General features: G+C 33.6%; 1 protein-coding gene across 1 annotated transcript in view; it reads left to right on the forward strand.

The window, feature by feature from the left end:
- The window catches only part of CDH18 (cadherin 18), a gene marked incomplete at both ends in the record, with an annotated part of 163,391 nt that overhangs the window by 23,100 nt on the left and 122,830 nt on the right, over positions 1 to 17,461 (forward strand). The window contains 2 exons of the mRNA XM_083874826.1: positions 9,647 to 9,941; positions 16,379 to 16,498. Of these exons, the coding sequence (XP_083730952.1) occupies positions 9,647 to 9,941; positions 16,379 to 16,498 (415 nt within the window). The remainder of the gene's footprint in view (positions 1 to 9,646; positions 9,942 to 16,378; positions 16,499 to 17,461) is intronic.

A 17,461-nucleotide genomic window follows, 5' to 3' on the forward strand; every position in this document is an offset into this window, starting at 1 on the left:
CCCACCCTCTGTACAAGAACTGTTATGAGCACCAGTCAGTAGTTAATTGTGATGTAAAACTGTTTTATAAACATTTTCAGAACTTGTGTTTTACTTGTCTGGAAGTTGCACTGCAGTAAATGTGAAAAATGAGGGGGTTTTTATGTCTTAAAATCAAAAACTTGCATTAGTGGTAGTTCAGGTTTTTATACACTGCAGTGGGTCATGGTAAATCTAGAAGGACAAAAGAAGCAGTAGCCCAGTACTACTTCGAAAAAACTGTGCTAATAGATAAGAACTACCTGATTTAAAAACCTTGAGCTCAGAAATTGTATTTATTCTTGGGAATGCTTGTAATAAAGTTGGGAAATACACAGAAAAGATTCTTACATTTCCCCAGTTTACACTCATATGGGATCCAGAAAGTTTTTGTAACAGACAATAAAAAGCATGATAAAGTTAAGGAAAGTTGTTTACATTCCCATTCACTGGCATTGATATGTTTCTATTTTTTTATTCCTACTTGTGAAAGTATGGTCGTCTTTGTAACAGTCAGGATCACTTTGTCACTTTGTTATTGCATTCAATACATAACATATCTGTGGAGAGCACTGGCGATAAGCTTCTGTTCTCAACATGAACCTTCTGACTTACACAACAACGATGTTCAAAGTAGCAGAGGTAGCATCTTTCCTTATCAATGGATTTTGAGGCACAGGTGATCTTTCAAATTTGTGGAAACATTCTCTCAACATGATGATGTGGATTTTTTTTTTTTTACTGTGTCATGTAGTACTTTTTGTTTCTAACAAACAGAAGAGTTCTACATTAGAGGGAGAAGGAAAAAAAGTCATATTCTCTTCTAAGAGAGATGCAGAAGAAGAGTGATCTCTTGTGAGAGTTGTAATGGAAACTCTATACGGAACCAGTTTTTTTACAAATATGAATTTCACCCAAGAAGAAGAAAAGCTGTAGACCATATGAAAGATGAAATCGCTTTCCAGATGCAAAACCAGAATGTGATTTTTAAGGGTTCAATACTGCATAAGCAGTGAATCAATACCCCAATAAATTAATATTCTGATATTCACCATTATGATACTACTTCCTAATATTTCAAAACTATATAAAAAGTCTTAAAAAATAAAGTGACCAAAAAAATCATCTCAATAATGAAAATATGTATTTACTTTACCTGGAAAATGCATTATTATGCTTTGATAGGGAGTTCACAAAAATATGGAAATTAAATCCTTTTCAAACAATGGTGTGTGCAGTCTTTGATGACACATGGTAGTGCATTCTTTTCAGTTTCTTCAGATTGAAACAACTTTTTCACCTGAAATAGAAGCCATTGGACAGTAGCTAACCTGTTTTCTTTACAGAGTCTTAAAAATTTCTCAGCAAATTAGCTTCAAAGACATCAAACTGAAAAATGTGTGAAAGGTTTTTTGGAAGGATAGGATAAAAGGAAGCTGGTAAATTAATTATCTCTCCTTGATCTTTTCCACATAATATTTTTTTTCCTAATCAAACTCTGTATTAGAGTAAGTAATCAGGTCCCTGGCAAAAAATTTCCTCTAGCTGATTTTACACAGCTCACAAATACTACACCAGAAAGTCACACATTTATTTTTTCTCTTCACAGTATTTCTGAGGAAGAGCAAAGTAAAAAGAAGTAATTTAGAATATCACATGAGTACACAGCAGAGTTGTTTTCCCAGAGCTTAAAAATTAATGTGCTGTCTTCAGATCTTTCATAGAGTAAACAGTATTAGCTGTAGCACTGTCAAACAAACAAGCAAACAAATAAATGGTACTTTCAAAAAGAGTTTGAGTACTATTACACTTACAGCTATGTGCTGCAGTGAGCTATTTCTATCACACTCAATATTAGAAGAAGCTCTATGCATGGAGATCACACATAGTACAATATTCATTGATCAGTGTTTTAGAGAACTAATAGCTTTTTCACATATTGAAAAATCATAAATAATCCTTAGGTTGGCATTCCTGTTCAGTAAAACATATATGTCTTTTCTTTTTGGAAGACCCTATTACAAGGAATATTTTCCCTTTTTGCCTCTGTACTGGAAATGGAAAGAAAAAGAAGAGTTTGATTTTTCTCTTTGTGCACATAAAAAAAAAAAAAAAAAAAAAAAAAAAAAAAAAAAAAAAAAAAAAAAAAAAAAAAGTGCAGTGAGAGTAGCTTGACCAAACAAGCATCAGAAACGAAGGTTAAAAGCACCTGTAGAAAGTCTGCAGAAACAGTGTGTGGAAACACACTGTTTTAACACATTTTTACTCAATCATTGTCACAAATGTGCAATGTTTTTCAGTGAAGAATAGTTTTCACTGCATCAGTGAGTTTCCAAGCCCTGAACTCTTGCATCTCTTGGGTCTTTTTGGAGGATATATGCACTTACTCTTTTTCTGAGCTGGACCTTTTCAATGTCTTAAGCAAACATCCTTTCATATGAAAGCAGGCGTACTTGAGTAGGTAATGCAAGTTATGATATTGGTACTTAGGACTGCCTTTGGCATTTTTGAGGTGTAATCTATTGATGATTGTGTAGCTGAATGCTGCTCCATTTACAGACAAAGCAGAGCTTCAATGGTCTAAGTAAGTGTGAGGTTTGAAGGACCTGTGCCCAAGATTAGGTCCATGAACTGAAAAATCGAAAAGCTTTTATTTCCCATTCCTGCTTGTGCCCATTTATAGGAATGGTGAGATTTTTAGAAGTGTTTTATGGTGGCATATCACCACCTTATTATGATTTAGTAACACAATCAGGAGTAAAACATTCTTCTTACAATGGTGGTGATGTGTGGTCAGGGCTTATTTGAGTAGCAATGTATTATCAAGACACTTGGATTCAAACTGTCAAATTTATGGTCCTACTGAATGGAATCTAAGTTATCACCATGACTACAGATTTATTGATTGTAAAGTGAGATTTAGTGACAGTAATTGTGCAGAGGTGGTGAAAACTGAAAACTAAATATGATTTTTTTCTTATTTCTTAGTAATTTGCTTCTGCTCAAGACTGTGAAACTCTTAAAAAAACATTCTAAAATACATAGACTATGGAAATCCTACTTACTGGAGAAAAAATATAGTTTCTATGCCCATCACAGCATTTACACAAGTAAAAGATGTCTAAAATGAAAGCTTACTGCTGTGAAGAGAGTTCAGATGAAAACTTCAACAGAGCATAATTATTTTTCTTCCATATGGAAGATGCGTAATATAGACACATAGTACACTGAAAGAACAATTTTGGTTTCTATTTTTCTTAAAAATATGTAGTGTTCTTTGAAAACAAAATGACAGTTTTATATATAAAAAGTTATTGTGTCGTTTTAGAATTACTTTTTTCTTTTTTTTTCTTTTTTTTTTCTTTTTTGTTTGTTTGTTTCTTTTTCATTCCCTGGAGTCCTTTTGTATAGAGAGAAAATAGAAGCTAATGTTGACCACTCGTGGTTGCTTTAGTATGCCTGATGTTGTTTCAGATGTGATTGCTTATGCACCTGCATACTTCTGCCATTACAGTCTTCCTAATGGCTGCACCAAAGGAGCAGACTTCAGAGGAGCCACTTGCAAGCGGAAACATCTTGCAAGAACAGATGTTTGTGTGCTATAGTGTTATATTGTGAAGTTAATACTGTTTCAGTTGTGTTTTTCCTGGATGATTGCAATCCAATTATTTTTCTTCTATCTCAGAAAACTCATTCAGCAGATGGGGGAAATTGCGTTTTTCTATTTTCTTCCTCTGTTTGACAAGGGTGTGGAATAACTTCTTGTCAATTTGTGGACGCTGCTATGGATAGTACAGTTATCTCCTGGGCTAATGATTCCCTCTGAAAATTCCATCAAAATGTGTGACATTGCCCAGAGCACTGTCTTTCATTAAAATATATATTGTAGCTCAGACCAAGGGAAGGAAGTCAGCAGCAAATCTGACAGTATTTTTACTGCATAGACACAATGAACATTTCAGTAGTATCAGCTAGACTCTGCTTTTGCATCAAGAAAAAAATTAAATGCAGTTTTTACTGCTAATAAGTTACTGTAACATTTCTTTTAAATTAAAATATTTTGTCTACATAAACATCAAAAAATGTTAGTATGATTGCAGTTCTTATTAGAGGGAAGAATAAAATATTTTTACTCAGTGTTTTAGTTCTCTACCATTAATTCTTTATATATCTCTACATTTTGATGTTTTTAGTGAGGCAATAAACCGGTCTGTGTAAGAAAAGCAAGTAACTTAATACATCCCTCTATGTTTTGCTAAAGGTCATAGCTCATGTTGTTTGGGTATAATTTTGTCATTCCTCTGGGCTGGGCACTCACTGGTAGACTTTACTGCAGTAGTGTTGTGCTGGGTCCCTCTTGTCAAGTTAAACTGATTGACAGTGAAAACAGAATTAAGAAGGGGAGATTCTGCTGCTTTCCTTGAAAGAACGTGGTGCTCTCTGAACAGAACACAATATTTATTCAAGACATAATGGTAGTGTCACTACCATAACTCAGGTTTTGCTTTTGGAATCCAGTGCAAATTATTTTTTATTATTATTATTACTTTTCAACAATAATTTTTCATTATCTGCAGTCATTTCAAAATACTTTAAGTGTTTATGTACATAACCACTTCAGCTCTGATTAAATTCATTACATTAGTGCAACAGTTCTTGTTTTTTAAAAAATTAGCCTTGGATTTGAATTTAGTTCATAGAAGGCAATCTCTTCATAATACTTTTGTTTCCAGAACAAGATATATCCAGATCATATATCAAGAATTAAAAATACTTTAAAAATCATAACGAGTCCACTTAAAATTCCACCCACACAACACTCCAAGAATGCAGATTTTTTAACTAAAGCAAACAGGAGGGAGCAGTCATGCAGTTAAATCACTAACGAACAACTCTTCTACTTCACAATTGCCTCCTCTTATCCAGGATTTTTTCTCTTCTGGTCATGCATGGTTTCCTGTTTGCAGCATATTTTCCTGAGGCAAGTGCAGGGGAGCGTGGTGATCACTGTGAGTTGTTAACTTTCCTTATTCCCAGTAGAAGTAGGATGTTGGCTTTCTTCACAGTTTTTTGATTGGTTTTGTAGTACCTATTGGAGTGGGGTTTTTCGCATTGGGCCTCTTTCCTATTGTCCAGTAGTTTCTACCTATTTTCGGTCAGGTGCTTGACAAGTAAGTCTGTTTAAATGTTTGGATGTATGAAATGGCTGAACATCAGCCCAAAGAGTGCAGATGTATGAAGCAGATTGGTAGTGAATAAGGCCAGTAACTAAGCAGCAGCCTCCTGATATTTGTGTTTGTGATTAGGCTTTGGCCACTTGATCATTTTTCAGTTACAAACAGTGACAACACTATACTAGGTGGGCAATTAGCCTTCAATCTATGAATTCATTTTACAGCAGTTAATGTGCTAGTGCACCAAAAAAGTATTTAAAGATTCATAGTATCAAAATTAATATAAGAATATGAAGAAAACTCATTAACTGAAATATTTGCAAGTATCTGCAAATCATGCCTTTGATTAATGTAGCCCTTCTGCAGTTTCTGCAGGAATTCTAAAAGAAAATGAGCTTTTAAATGGACTGATGGAAGAAAAATGTTGAAGTCTTAGCAAAATAGGGGCACCTTGGTTACTATTCTGCAAAATAAGTCATACACTGCTGATATAGGCTAGTTAAAGATTGAGGAAACATCATAAATCTTCCTGGATGCAACTTGTTATTAAATATATCAAGAAGTGTAGGCCACTTGGTTGACAAAGGGGATATTCCAGATATGCCCATTTGCTATTATTTTCAGCTTTTTTTTTCCCTAAAAAAATCAGAGAAATAAAGACAGGAATAATTACTAGAGGGGATGAAAAATTAATACTTTCTGGCAGCTTCTGGTTGTGGACAGATTCAGGATATTAAAGAGATATATTCTTGTTGGAAGCATAACCAAACCAGAAGTAATGTTTGCAGAAGCCAGCCCAACACTTAGAATAGAGTCCACATTTCCACAGGGAATTCAGAAGCCTGCCCTGACTCCATTTGGAGAATTGGAGACGTTGCTGTCAGAGATCAGCAGAGTGAGGAAGGTCACTGGGACACTGGAAACTCCCCTAAGTGGGTCATGAATGGGCCACACCCTTTCTAGGGAGCTGGTTTGAAATTACTTCCCCAGGTCACACGAGTTAGGTCTGAACAAAACATGAGTTGGCTTGAATTTGCATTGCTTAGTGACATTCTCCTCTGTGTCAGATTAATCTGAGAGAGAAATAGCTAGAGCAGTCCGAAGCAGAGGGAAAGGCCACTATTGTCCAGCTAGATTTTTCTCCCTCAATGTCTTTTAGAAATTATTGTAGGCAGCGCTGCAGAAATACACTCTCCCAAGACATATATTTAAGAGGTGAATCACATTTATTCTAGTTGGAAGTGCTTTTACGGAGTAAACCTCTTGTTGTAGAGATGATTTCATAGTACAGAGAGAAAAGGGAGAAGTGCACCATGCCCAGGGACATAAATCTCTCATTAATCTAGTAAACATTGTCTTAAGCAGGGATTCCCAGGGGCTCTCTCAGCACAACACATATTGCAAATAAGCATTTGAGAGAAGTCTTGATGTTTTTCTACTTGGACCAATTTGTAATAAGATGGAAGAATTAAAGAAGACAAACAGTTCTTTAATCTTTATTTTGCAGTTAAACTGAAATATAAACTACTAACAAAGAAAATGCCATTTTGTTATGCAAAATCCTCCTCTGTGTGTTTAAAATTCAGCATTAGAAATTAAAAGGCATAAATCAAAGTGTTATATTTCAAACAATATAGGACATATCTGAAAATAAGGAAGCAGGAACTTCTTTTAGCTTTTACTTCTTTTCAGTTGTTGCCTCACAACTGCAGTTTAAAAGACCGAGTTTGCAATGGAAGGCTTTCAGTGATTATTAATATGCGTATAGTTTACTTCTGATGATATTCTTGCCTGTATTTTTCAGTTGAAGCTTATTGGGTAACATGGTGTTTAACAGGAATAACGTATTATTTGTTGACCATTAAATCAGCTGAGTATCTTTTGTGTTTCTTACCTTTTTTACTTTTAGATGTAAAAACCCATTGACTCAAAATACATATGTATTTTCTTCACTGATGACAAGTACAAAGAGTGATTTCTTCACAATAAAAAAATAGCCAACATTTCTAATTCTCCAAATGGTCCATGCATTTCATGCCATCACAATGAATTTGTGAATGTGCCTTTCTGCAGTCTGGTATTGGAATGGCATGTCTATATTGGTATTTGGAGAACCTTACTTTTTATATTCTACAGCAGTTCCTTATTGTTTGTATTTCTTACCTAGAATTTTTTTAATTGATTCATATGTTCATAATTCTAGATATCAATGCAGTGTTTTTTTGCTGGGATCTCGTATTTGATATACCTGAATATGCTTTTATATACACATGCGTAGAGGTAAAAGGCAAGAAGTACAATGGAAAGTCTCCTTAGTTTTGAGCTCCTTGTAGCATCATAAACACATCAAATTTGTCATTTTGCTGTTAGCATTTGCAAACACTAACATTGAGGGCTCATTTTATCCCAAAAGGATCCTACAATTCTAACTGGTTTTGAAAAATTAAAGTACCAGTAATCCTATACTAGAATACCAGAATAACCACTACTCTTGTTTTTAGGAATAAATCACTTCAAGTAACATTTTGACTTTGTAGGAAATTTGGATTCTTGATGTTTTACCTAGAGTGAATTATTCCTTTGTTAATAGAGTATAGTGTTATTCTAAGGATAGGAAGTGATTAATTTTGCCAATGACTACTGTAAATGAAATTTGTAAGTCTGTTCTGCTGCCCTATAAACATACATATAAACATGCCAAACATACAGACCCTTTTGCTACTTCTTTCTTTCTTTAAGGAAAAAAAAAAAAGGGGGGGTTCCACAGTGGTTACCCAGTTTTGTTTTGGTTATTCAGTCAGATCTTCATGTGACTCAGGTAAGTATAAAGTGCATTGACTGAAGTTGTGCTGAAATTTATGAGTTGAAAAACTTCAATTTATTGCATTTCCCCCTTCCAAGCCCTCTACCATACAAGACATAAATTATGTGCAACACCATAATTTCATGAATTTAGTAGAAAAGATGAAAAATCTCATCAAGCACCATATGCTTACTCCTTTTGCAAATAACAAGGAAGATACTTTTAAAGGCAAGACAAAGACCCAGAAATACAAGATGCACCTAATACGTGAGAAAATATCATCACTTCTATATCTCAGTTTTTAAGTTAAAAAAACTAGATTTTTTTCTACCATACATATGTTATTTTCTCTCTATCCAACCCCCTATGGTTTTTGAACTGAGAATGAAAACAGGAAAGTAACACCTTTCATCCTATGAATTAAAAATAATATCTGTCATTCTGTTTCTGCTTTGCTCAGATTCTGCATCAAAATTTAGTAATGACACACTGGAGATATTGAAAAATATTCAGGGCAGTAGGATAAGGATAAAAATGGATGTCTTAAAGAAGTTTCCCTTCTGATTTCACATCACAGGATAACTGCACTATACCTGAGGCTGTTCATTTCTGAATTATCACTTTGTTCTTATTGTGCTCCTCAATAAATGCATTATGTTCTCAAAGTTGTTTCAAAGGGAAAAAAAGCAAATCCACAAAACTTTTCTGTTTATATAAAAATCACCCTTTCTTATAAAAGAGCACATGATCATTTTTATTCTAAACAGGCAATTCTTTAAAGTCAGGTTAGGAACAGTGAGGCAGTGGGAAGCCATTTCATGTTATCTTTTAACACATCAATCTGCTTCCTGGGTTTTCCTTCCCCCTCCCAATCCCCCAATAAATTAAAACTTTAGTGTAATAAAGGAAGATTATAATATATTTAATGTATATTTAATTATAATATATTTAATGTATATTTCATAGCACAAGGTGGTATGAACAATGAAAATGCTGAAAGTCTCTGTCAAACTTCATCCTTTCACTATAAATAATTTAAATACAAGCAAGTTAGATAACTTTCTAGCTAAAAATATACAAACAAAATCCAAAGAAAATGCCTATGTTTTGTTGTGGGGTAGAGTAATCCTGGACAGACATCTTCCACTGGCACAGTGTGCAGTTTCCTTTCACAGTGCAAGATACTGTCCTTGGGGCCACACACTTGAGGAAAACACAGGTGGGACTGAATTACTATCATAGCAGTGGACAGTCCTCAGTGGGAATGCACCCAGCTGAGTGGTTAGGAAAGGGTTTCAAGCAATAAGTGCTGTAAAATAGCCACTAGACAGACTAAAACCAAAACCAAATAAAATTAAAACCATGACAGTTACTAGAATATTCTTGACTTAGGGAAGTTTTCTAGAATGGATGCGTAACCCAAGAAGTCCCATTTTAAGAAATTAATTATGCTGGATGGAAAATTACCCTGAACAAAATGACTAGGTTGCCAGAAAGAGCATACAAGGAATTAGGACAAGATGTGGGAAGGGTGAAAACAGAACAGAAGGGTGCTTACAGTAATATTATAGTTTTTACATCATATACGCAATAACCTTTAATTAAATTTGTTAATTAATTTTATATGATATTATGTGCTTTTATTCTACAGCTGCATTCCAATTCCGACAAAGGTGATGGATCAGTCAAATACATTCTTACTGGAGAAGGGGCGGGGACTATATTTATTATTGATGACACAACTGGAGACATCCATTCAACCAAAAGCCTAGATCGAGAGCAGAAGACACACTATGTACTTCATGCCCAAGCTATCGATAGACGGACAAACAAGCCACTTGAGCCCGAATCTGAGTTCATTATCAAAGTGCAGGATATCAACGACAATGCACCAAAATTTACAGATGGACCATACATCGTTACTGTGCCAGAGATGTCTGAAATGGGTAAGGAAAACAAACTGTGTTATTCAACAAGCTTTTAACAAGTGCAAATGCCACATACTGTTTGTGAAAGTTATCATCACATCATTGAGTTTATGTTAAATATATTGGAGTTAGGAGGAGATGAGAAGAAGACGTGAAATAAAACCTGTATGTTAATTGTGACATTCCTAGTAAGACAACAGTATGCACACACACATGCTGGTTGTAAGAGTCACTCTTAATCTTGAATGCTTTAACATACATTCTTTGGCAAATTGTAGTTTCCATTCTAGAAACAAGATGCATTCATATATCCTCATTCAACTGCACACTTTGTGACATTCTCTTATGTCTACATGGGCAGTCTATACAATTCACAGAATTCAACACAAAGGAACAGTAGTCTCCCAGATTATTTGACACATATGTCCATTTATCAAGTTTATAATAAAGTGAACTGAAGTGCAAAAAGGTACCAATCTTTGGTTTTCTCTGTTATGTAGATGAGATATTCTTTGAGGTACTGCATTATGCAATCAGTTTTCTGTATTTAATACTTCTCTGGTGTTGAAATTAGTTTATAACTTTCCTCTAATAGAAGAATTGCCAACAGAATTTTTTACAAGGACAAAAGTGCAGTATTTCTCTGAATAATATCATAAATCCAGGACAATTCAAACAATACATGGTTGTGTGAATTACTACAGTGAGTGCATAGAGCTTCCAGTAAGAATATTGTGGCTATTTAAAAAACTTCTTCAACTCTCTTTGATAATTCACTGTGGCAAAAAGCTTTACTATTAGAACTGCAGTTCATTTCAGTATCATCTAAGCTTTTATCTCAGTTATGTCCCATTACACCACAGGCTATCTTAATGGGTAATTCATTTCCTTTAGCAACTGTTTCCAAAAATGCGTAACTCCATCTTTCTCTTTCTTTGGTTTTCTTTGTCTTTAATGGAAACCATTTTAATTGATTACTTCCTTCATCTTTAGAGGCATTTTACTTTCTGTATAATGAGGAAAGATAGTGGAAGAATGATCAATATTATCTTCAAAATCAAAAGTAGCTAATGTAATAATTTTATTTGTAATAAATTTATCAAAGTTTTCTTCTTTTCATTTTCTCCATATTGAGCATTCTTACATAAATGTTAATCATAATTCTGCAGTAATCAGAATCTATTCAACTACATCATACTGTTTTCCAAATAATGATTTGAATAATCTGGGATGGTCTTTTGTGTTGTAAAACAGAGTGGATTATGGTAAACCAATGAAGTTTTACTAGTAAAATAGAGAATTGATGTTTATGTTTTATAAATCAAACTTTGCTGGTTTTACTTGAGACGGATCATTAAAATATCTATTCCACAAAGCTTTTGTGTTGTGTGAATAAACCTGAATTGTCATATACTCTCATGCAGGCATTCTGTTGTAGGTATATATTACATTTTCATTGCAAATTTATTATCTCTATTTTCTTTTTTCTCCTATTGATTTGTTTGTATTTGTTGCATTCTAAAAGCATTTTTATTATCTTCAATTTCAGGAAGACTGATTCTATTACTACTTCCACAGGATATATTCTTTGTGTCAAACTGGAGATATCTCTCTCACTTTTATTAGTTCTATAATTAGCAGAGTTTTTTTGACATTTAGCTGTGGAGTCTATACATAGAACTTGTTGATGTTATTCTGTGAATTTCTAAGGAGGCCACACTCTTAATATTTCTTCTGATTTTTACATTATCATTTAAAGATCTTTCAAAATTACTGTCCCTCTGAAACAGTTCTCATGCTAAGTGGCAACAATTTTGATCTCCATTATTTTGCTGAGTTTCAGCAGCAGGTTCTTGTTTGTTTCCTCAAGATCCTAGGTGGTATTTTCCCCTCAACTTGAACTTAATATAGTTGTAAAAGCTGTAGGACTTTCATGGCTTTTCTTTTTTAAAGTCACTGACAAGTACAGGAAAGGGGTTTTGTGTGGTTTTTTTTGGTTGCTTTTGTTTTTGTTTTTGTTTTTGTTGGGTTTTTTTGTTGTTGTTTTTGTTTTGGTTTTGTTTTTTGTTTTGGTTTTTTTGTTTTGTTTTGTTGCAAATATCACAGTATTTACTGTGTGACACAAAATAACTGCACTATGTTATTCATATATATTATGTACTATTCTGGGAGAAAGAAAATACATATTCAATGCCTTCAATGAAACTTTTCCCTAAAATTTGGCTCAAGATACAGGATTTATATCTGAAATTATTTTTTCTGTAGTATGAAAAACTCAGTTCCATTGAGATCTCTGTGGTCTGTTCTAAGCTTTAGGAAAGTCATCTTTATGTAAAAGAAAATAAGAATATTTTTCAACCAGTAAAAGACTTCTATATGTGTTACTTGTAGCAGCAAAATGAGTGAAACACTCCATGTTAGATTTTTAGTGCTGAGGTCATTTAGAGGTGAGACTTGATGACCTCTTGATGTGCCTTCCAACCCTAACCACTCTGTGATTCTCTGATAAGAAGAGTATTCCCCATAAATACTACTTAAGAAGTTAATAGGTACAGTGGACTTTTCTGAACTACTTTTGAGAGTATTCCAGTGTGAGGTAGTGATAACCTCAGATAATCTGGAAGACAACGTTGTTCATAAATATGATTTTTATTACAAGTGGCTATTTAATTTCCTATATTGTGAAACTAAATCACATTTTGTTGACTTGTTAGTGTTTCAGACACTACTAAGAATTATTTTAACTAGGGAGAGAATTCCCATGTTTATTAAACTTCACATTTTTATAATTTCTTTTAAGTTTTTTGTTCAATATTGATCCATTTGAGATTTAATAGTACAAAGAACTATGCAAAGTCAAGCATAAAAATTTGCATCCTCAATAGACATATTTTATGGAACTGCCTCATTAAACATTAAAAATTTGTCTTCAGAGAGACAGATTGCAATATTTCCTTTCAGCTTTTCTTTGAGATATAGCTTCACAAAAATTTTCTTGTAAACTATTAAAAAATAAACAAATAGAGGTATTTTGAAATAAGAATATAATTAGTTCCCCAATTGAATAATTCTTTTTTTATACCAGAAAAGAAAAAAAGACAAAGCTTACAAAGTGGTGTTCAGAGCATACAGACATGTTTTATAGCTCTTTATAAAGCATTAACTAAGAAAACAGAATTCCCAAATTGTAATCTCAAATGTAGTGGGAAAGCATATGAAATGGTAGTTGTTCTCTGGATATGCAGAGACTCCAATTGGGGAAAAAACGTTGGTTTTATTGCCTAACTGGAGTGACAAAATTCTTCCATACCAAAACTGAGTTTTTCTTGACAGGAACTTTCACAGTAAGCTAGTAAAGAAAGAACAGAAGGTATGGGTCTGATGTGTATATCTCTCCTGTGGTGTTCAGAGAAATTAGACCCTTATCTTTTGTATCTGATTACTTTTTTTTTTTTTTACTTCTTAACATTTAAAATCGCAAAAGAGCAGTACTGTGTAATTCTCCATCTAAATCCTTCATTACACCTAGCACAATAACAAAAAAAATATTCTCCATCTAAATTATAGAAATGTGTCTAGAATTACAATTTGCCTGTTGTGCAGATGAGCCTGAATAATGCTAACTTTGAAAGGAGTTGTTGGAAAGTAAAAAGTACCCTCTTTGCCTTTTTTTTTTTTTTTTTTTGCAAGGCATTCTAACCTGCAGCTTTCACAAGCTGCCTCTCCCTGGTGCTCAGCAAATCAGGCAAGAGTCGGGCAAAAGGCTGGTGTGAGGATATCTTGTAAAATGTTGACCGTGCTTGTGTGAGATAGCAAAGAAGTTAAGCTTCTGAAGCATAACTCCACATGAAGCAAACTCTCATTCCCCTGAATGAGAATTGGAGAGGTAGGGTGGGAGGTTGAGGTAAAATTTGTGATTCTAGGCATTCTTTTAGGTAGGAAGAGAACACTTTGCCACTATTCAGTACTAACTTCATATTATCAAGTGTTTCTTGGGAGAGAGATACAGTTGTATTAGAAAATCACTGTGGCAATTTTTTTGGTTACAATGGCATTCCATTTATGCTAAGATGACCTGTCAGCTGCTTATGTGAGATGCTGCCTTTCACTGGTTCTGGTTTTTTTTCACTCACATCAATGAGTTATACAGGCACTAAGATTCCTTTAAAATAAGGTGAGAGAAGAAAGTTTTCAATGAAGGAGAGAATTATGAAATCACAATATTCCTCCTTTTTTCATCTGAAATAGCCAAAATATGTTTATTGAGTTCAAGACATATCTTGATTTCCTAGAATTCTAGGGAAAAGTGTTAATGGAAACTCACACTGTTGGTAACTATTTTCCTGGAAAAAGGAAAAACTATAGACGTAAAGGTACAGAGGTTGCTCAGCATTCTGGATTGTAAACTCTGGTAGGTGACTGATTATACCAGTTGAATGAATATGTTTTTGTTCCATGTAACTACAAAATAAAATAAAATCGTTGTGCATCTATAACCTATTAATCTTCAGTGATTCCACAAGGTTGAACTATACAAGTTCCTCTCAAGCCAGAAATTATTTGCAAACTGGCCTATGGAAATATATCTTTACAGCATTTCAATGTCATAGAGTAGCAGGGGGAAATGTCTGTTCCTGAAAGTGACCTCTTCTTCTATGTTTAGATAGCAAATATATAGGGCTGAACTGATTCTTAGAACATTTTAAGAAAAAATACACAAACTTTAATTCGCATTTGTTTTCCTTTCCACATGAACACAAATTCAGTAGTTTATTTACTTTACACATTAACATCTGAATAATTATGAACATACAACTAACTCCAGCTTGATTTTATTACAATATTCAACTTCAAAATCATTCAGGTATCCTTAAACTTGGTTTGTTAGTATGTTTATCTATGAGACTGTATATATTTGAGCATTGCAGAAACCAGAAAACACTGGTTTAAGCATGCAGACACATTTGCATACAGTTTTGCTAAGTCTCCACTGATACAAGCATCAGCTCTTGGTGTTCAAGTCAGTGTGGTACAAATGAATGAAGAGTTTCACAAAGAGGTTAGAAACCAAATCAGTGAAGGTTTGCATGCTCAATTTGCTGGATCTGAAGGGAGACTACATGACTTTACGTACTTTTAATTCAAGTGTACATGGAGAGTGTGCACATTAACAAATGTTTCTGTGAAATAGAAATTGATCTAAGAGGCTGAACAACTGGAACTGAGAAACTGATGTCCATGCCATACATATTTGTGAAATCTTGTTTTAGATTAGCTCTTGGCTGGTCTTTGAGACTGCATGCCTATTAGCAGTCAGAATAAATCAGATGTGCTGCTAAAGCACATCTGCTGGTTTAGTTGCATCTGAGGAAATCTAGTTAGTATGCTCTGAAATGGCTCTATAAGGCAAACCAAAGTGCAACAAATGAAGAACATCAAGGGTTTCAATTCAAAAACATACTTCTCTCCACTAAATGTGAAATTGAATACCCCAGAGTGGACATGATACCTCAGTGGTTAATTTAGATGAGAATCTGCTTTCAGATGCAGAGTTATGTGAGAGCAGCCTGTTCTGTTATTATTATGGTATTTTAATGCTGGACCAAGGAGCCTGTAGAAAGCTGTGTCTGCAAAAAGATAAACAAATGGAATGAAGTCTGAGCCTTTATTAACTTGCAATCTTACACTTACTGATTTCTTATGGGAAGTGTTTGGCAGTGATAGCAAAGATTCGTCATTACATATCTTGAAAAATACACTAAAATGAAAAAATCACTTCTCTCCATTCTATCTGTGCAGTACTTATGCATTTTATTTTCTCAAAAGGGCTGTTCATAACTTATCCCACCTAGTGATTTTATTCTTCTAGTGGCTTTTATTACTAGCATAAAAATAATTGTCTTTTGAACTGATCTTTCTAATTTGCATCCCGAAAAAGATTCTAGTAGTTATTTCATTTTCAGATCTTTGGTGCCTTCCAATAGCTAGATTTTTTTAAAAAATTAATTTAGCAGTTTAATTCTTTTGGGGGAATTTATATAAGTGATTTTAAATACTTATACTTCAACATTAATTTGTATTGTGGATGAAGATAATCCTGAAGTCCATAGATCTGTGTTATTTAGAAGTCAATATCCAAGTTTGGGATCTGTGTGTGTGAACACATGTAAATATGCAAGCCATGTAGTTATTATTTATGTTTCCATCTCTGTAGTTTCTCTTTAAGTTTGTATGTATGTAATCAATATACACGTACATATATAAAGATTTTTTTTTCAAATTCATGTAACTATTTTTTCTTGATAAATGATATAATGATAATAGATAGAGAAAATGTTAATATTCTCTCAATTTAAGAATGTGAGGACTTTAGAGGTTTTTTTAAATGTATTTGGAAATATTTGTCAGAAAATATTATTTATTGCAAGTTAATGTTTATTTTCCTGTGTACACAGGTACATCTGTTCTACAGGTAACAGCCACAGATGCAGATGATCCCACATATGGAAACAGTGCCAGAGTAGTGTACAGTATTCTTCAGGGACAGCCATATTTTTCTGTTGACCCCAAAACAGGTGAGTGTTTTATGTGTCTGTTGATAATATTTAGCTAATATATTGCAGTTATTTAAGTCTGGTAGGTAAAATGCAGTGTACCCAATACAGATATGACTTTTTAAATTTGTTTTTGTAGGCTGCTTCTTGCTTTAGCACTATGAAATTTATAAGTTGCTATGTTTTGCTGAGTACTAAAATGAGCCTGCTGTGTACAGAATTAATTCTGCATCATGTCATGATGTGAACCATTCAGCCAGACTGGAATAGCACTCTTTCATCTTTCTAAGCCTCTGTTTAGGAAGTGACTCAAGTATGCCTAACACATTATGATTTTCAATGCTTTTTTTTGTCTGAAGGATAGCCTTGGGAGAATTATTGGATGTATGCTCCAACACATATACCAAAATAAATTGTTAGTATTTGTGTTTTTATAAAACTGAAGGATTGCCATTTAACTGAAAATTCATCCTATGATTTGAGAAGTAGAATGAACTGAAATATTTATGCTTAAACTCTATGCATCACCTTTTTTTTTATTATTCTTTTCCACAAAGTATAGGTTATGTATAAAGTATCCAAACTGTTGTATTTAAAGAGAGGAGAAATCTCTTTTGGGGATGGGAGTTGTTATTAGTTTGTGATATTTTGAAGAGCATTATTATGACAATGATATTAACATGATTATATATTTTTAGTGTGTATTTGAAGTCCTCAATAATTGGCAAATATAATTTAAGAAAATTCATTTTTATATTTTTTTTAACTATTTTTCCCTCTCTATATCAAAGCTTTAGTACTTTGGGGGAAAAAGGAAAGAGACTGAACAGGGTATTTTTCCCTAGTTAACTGTAGGAATAGCAATGACTTTTTAAATGTGCTGAAGTGAAATAAGTACAGTGTAAATAGTTTTCATTTTATTGTTTTTGCATTTAAGTGTCTTGGCTTGTGTGTATTGATCTCTGTGGTACTTGGAGGTGTACC

Source organism: Zosterops lateralis (assembly GCF_965231275.1).
Source record: "Zosterops lateralis genome assembly, chromosome: 1".
NCBI lineage: Eukaryota > Metazoa > Chordata > Aves > Passeriformes > Zosteropidae > Zosterops > Zosterops lateralis.